This window comes from Pseudomyrmex gracilis, unplaced genomic scaffold, assembly GCF_002006095.1.
Source record: "Pseudomyrmex gracilis isolate BER0280 unplaced genomic scaffold, ASM200609v1 scaffold_2525, whole genome shotgun sequence".
Lineage (NCBI taxonomy): Eukaryota > Metazoa > Arthropoda > Insecta > Hymenoptera > Formicidae > Pseudomyrmex > Pseudomyrmex gracilis.
In genome coordinates this window covers 10,562-14,360 of record NW_018023109.1, presented here as the reverse complement: position 1 = coordinate 14,360, position 3,799 = coordinate 10,562, and the positions used below count along the sequence as shown (strand labels likewise).

The window sequence follows — 3,799 nt, the reverse complement described above, 5'->3', positions numbered from 1 at the left end:
AAAGAAATAACAAATAATTGGAATAAAAAGAATAATTATCTATTTTCGTCTACAAAAGTAATTTATTAAATTATATAACATTACGTATAATCTTTATTTTAAGTATAATCCTTATTTTTTAATAAAATACAGTGCAAGTTTTACGCATACCAAGTTATGAGTGATACAGCGTTAATTTTATATTTAAACTTTTAAGAAATTATATTTTAGTTCTTACTTAATGTTGTGTATATATAAAAACGTTTAAATGGAAAAGTTATAGTATTTATAATATAAAAGTTTAAATATAAAATTAACGCTGTATCAGCAATCGTAGAATATTGCATATCATTAGTATAAAAGTACTCAAAGAAAATAAATTGCACAGAAAATTGCACCAAAGAGTTTCATTATATTTTATTTGTATCGTTTCAAATTAAAATATTACCACGTACATATCTTAATATGTTATGTCTACTAATCACGTAAAACTGTAATTGAAAACTGTCACTAGAACTGTCTCACAAGACCACTAACCAAATAAATAAATATTAATCTATTCATTCTTAACACGATATAAAGCCTTTGCACAAATTCTTTCGTAACGCGTTACGTTATGTTAAGTACTTGCCATAAACTTAGATTGGTAACTTTCAACTTTATTCAACGCACAAACAAACTTAACGTACTACAATTATGCTACATTAAGTGAAGTTTGTTTGTGCGTTGAATAAAGTTCTAGTTTACGTGTGAATCTAAGTTTATAGTTAGTACTTAACGTAACGTAACGCGCTACAAACGAGTTTGTGCGGAGGCCCATAGGCTTTGGTCCGTTTAATGCTTAAACGCGCATTTATCTGTAGTATTTATATGTAACGTATACTATAGATAAATACAGTGCGCTTCATCACAAAACGGACCGCAGCCATGATATTTCGATTTAAATTTTTAAGTAAATAATAAATGACATTTTGATACGTATTACTTGATTAATAGCTGGTATATTCTTTGACTTCTTCTGTATTTAAACACATATTCAAGTCATTTTTCAAATCATTATAATGTGCATACGTTTTTGGTAAGATTATAGTATTGGTACATGTAGTAAATATTGGTCTTTGGCTTAAACCTACTGTGTCATTAAATTGTACATTAATACTGATAGGCATAAGAAAAGATCCAGTAATTAAAAATACTAAATTTGCCAGCTTATCTTTGTCAAGACATTGAATGTACATTGTGAAATAATGCAATACATCAGTTTCTTCATTTGTTAAGTAAGAGTCGGTCACTAAACAATTAATGATTTTTGTCGCAGTAGGTGTTTGCATATCTAAAAGAACATCAAAATCACAATTATTCCAGAAATCAGCATGATTTTCAGGTGATACACCATGTCGAAGTTTTGCAATGAGCCTTTTAGGTTTCTCTACTAAAATTTCTGTGGCAATAATATTTAATTGTTCTGAAAATATATCGGGATTTGGTTTTGCAAAAAACCGGTGTGTTTGGAAAAAGTCCTGAATAGTCTCAGTTTCTTTTTCATGTAAAGATTTAAAATTCTTCAATGCTTTTTTCAAAATCTTCCGCAAGTACGGATTTACGTAACGCAATAATTCTTGTATTAACATATCAGATTCAATCTGTTGCTCACAATTTGCAATTAACATTAATGTAATTCTTGATAATTTTACAGGAATTTGATTTGTCAAAAGCAACATATGCTGTAAGATCCGTCCAATTGTAACAAACTTGTCTAGTTCATTTAGTCTGTTTAATTCCAAGTATGGGACTATACAATCCTCACCTTTAAAAAATATTCCCTCACATTGAACAAAAAAAAGATTAAACAGTTCTTTAGTAAGGCCACCTCCATCAAGACCTATTTCTCCAACAAAAGTGACTCGCAACCTCTTATTAACTACATATTCATCTTTATATAAATTTATCAAATTGTGAAGACAGTTACTCCTTTTTACTTCAATAGTAATTTCTTCTGCATGTTCTGGAAGGCATGGAAATATCAAGCATTTCTCTGCAATAGTATCTTCTTTGCCACCTAAAATTCAATCATTAATATTATTTTTAAACAAAAACTACGCTTAAATCTAACATAAAAATTAATAATTTCTCCTAGTCTTTATAATCATTTCTTTTGATACGTTCACCATGAAATGTTATAATTCTAATTACACAATTCATCATCTTTATTTTCATCAGAATTTTCTTCTTCATCTTCAACTATTCGGAACTGTGTTCTTCTTGATCTTCTTGGCAGATCACTTGTTCCTGGAGATTGTGGTGACAAAGTACTTGATAAAGTTTGTTCTAATNTAATAGTATCAGAATCACTGTTTCTCTGAGTTAAAGACAACGTTGAACTATTTCTTGCTGTTTCAGAAGCAAAAGTATTTGATTCTGTAATAAGAGGAAGATTGTCTGGAAAATCGTTCAAAGGAAGTACGATAAGTTTGCTTTGCTTCAATTGATTTTCTAAATCAGTTCCATTTTGAATATCTCCAAGAATAATGAGTTTCTTCGATTTGTCAACTCTTCCCAATCTAAAGCCGCACATTCGTAATAAGTTTTGAATAGAAGGACGAAAAAGTGAAATGATATCTTCTTTTATTTCATCAAACGTGCGATCTCTTTCTATTTCGAGCAACTCATCAGATACACCTGAATATAAACACAAAATATAGATACATTAAACAATTCAGGCTTTTTTTGCAAATAAATAAATCTGTTTACTTAAACATTTAATACATAAAATAAACATAAACCTAATCCTCTCTGTTTCAAAAATTTTAATTCGACATTGGATGGGAAAAAATCGGCGTGTGCTAATTTCATTAAAACTACTTTCTTGTTAAATGTCTTCTTTCTCTTACGTCCTCTATTTGGACTAGATATATCAGTTTTTCTGAAATTTCTTCGAGTAGCTGTCACCAAGGATGAAAAGTCTNGTTCTTCTTGTGTTGATTCGTTTGACGCACTAGCTGCTATTCTTAACAAACGATTAGCTATTTCCGTGTNATCNGACATTTTTGTTTAAAAATATATTATACGTAGATCACACATAACACACATATCACAGATGAACAAATATTTAAGGTTCTGTGTAAATACGCGGGAAAGCAATGTGCGATGCACTGTAGAAATTGACGCCATCAGTGCTGCCAATATAAGAAAAGTAAGTTCTCTAGCACACTTGAATTAAAATTATGTACTGACATAATAGAAATTCGATGAATTAAAATTATGTGAGAACATAATAATAAATTGATGAATTAAAATTATGTTACGACATAAAAAAACAAAACAATTACTTTTATGTTGCGACATAATAATAATTCCATGAATTAAAATTATGTCAGGACATAATAAAATTTAGGAATTATTTTTATGTCTAGACATAATAAAAATTCGGAATTATTTTTTCTCGTGACATAATAATAATTCGATGAATTAAAATTATGACTAAACATAAAAATAATTTTGAATTTTCATTATGTCTTGACATAATTTTAATTCATAGAATTATTTTCGTCACAACATAATAATAATCCAATTTAGTAATTTTTAGTTTTAACATAATAATAATTNGATGAATTAAAATTATGTCATAGGACATAAAAAAAATTTAAAGNTATTTTTATGGCTTGACGTAATATTAATTAGATCAATTAAAATTGTTTTGAGACATAAAGAAATTTCGATTTTGTATTTATGTCTGGACATAATTCACTGAATTAAAATTATGTTAGAGTATAATAAAAATCCAGAATTATTTTTATGTGTAAGCATTATTTTAATTCAG

General features: G+C 28.0%; 1 protein-coding gene across 4 annotated transcripts; it reads right to left on the bottom strand.

Annotated features, from left to right (window-relative positions):
* Positions 1 to 371: 371 nt before the first annotated feature.
* LOC109862856 (probable E3 ubiquitin-protein ligase HECTD2) lies at positions 372 to 3,219 on the bottom strand. 4 transcript variants are annotated; one of them, XM_020443021.1, is made up of 4 exons: positions 2,763 to 3,217; positions 2,173 to 2,658; positions 1,787 to 2,038; positions 372 to 1,312 (listed from the first exon to the last, which is right to left on the bottom strand). In XM_020443021.1, exons 1-4 carry the CDS (start codon positions 3,022 to 3,024, stop codon positions 969 to 971), a joined length of 1,344 nt encoding a protein of 447 aa, XP_020298610.1. In that variant the 5' UTR covers positions 3,025 to 3,217; the 3' UTR covers positions 372 to 968. The 4 variants fall into 4 exon arrangements, with proteins under 4 accessions (XP_020298610.1, XP_020298608.1, XP_020298607.1 ...); XM_020443019.1 differs by having other exon boundaries at positions 372 to 2,038; positions 2,871 to 3,219; XM_020443018.1 differs by having other exon boundaries at positions 372 to 2,038; positions 2,763 to 3,218.
* Positions 3,220 to 3,799: the final 580 nt, after the last annotated feature.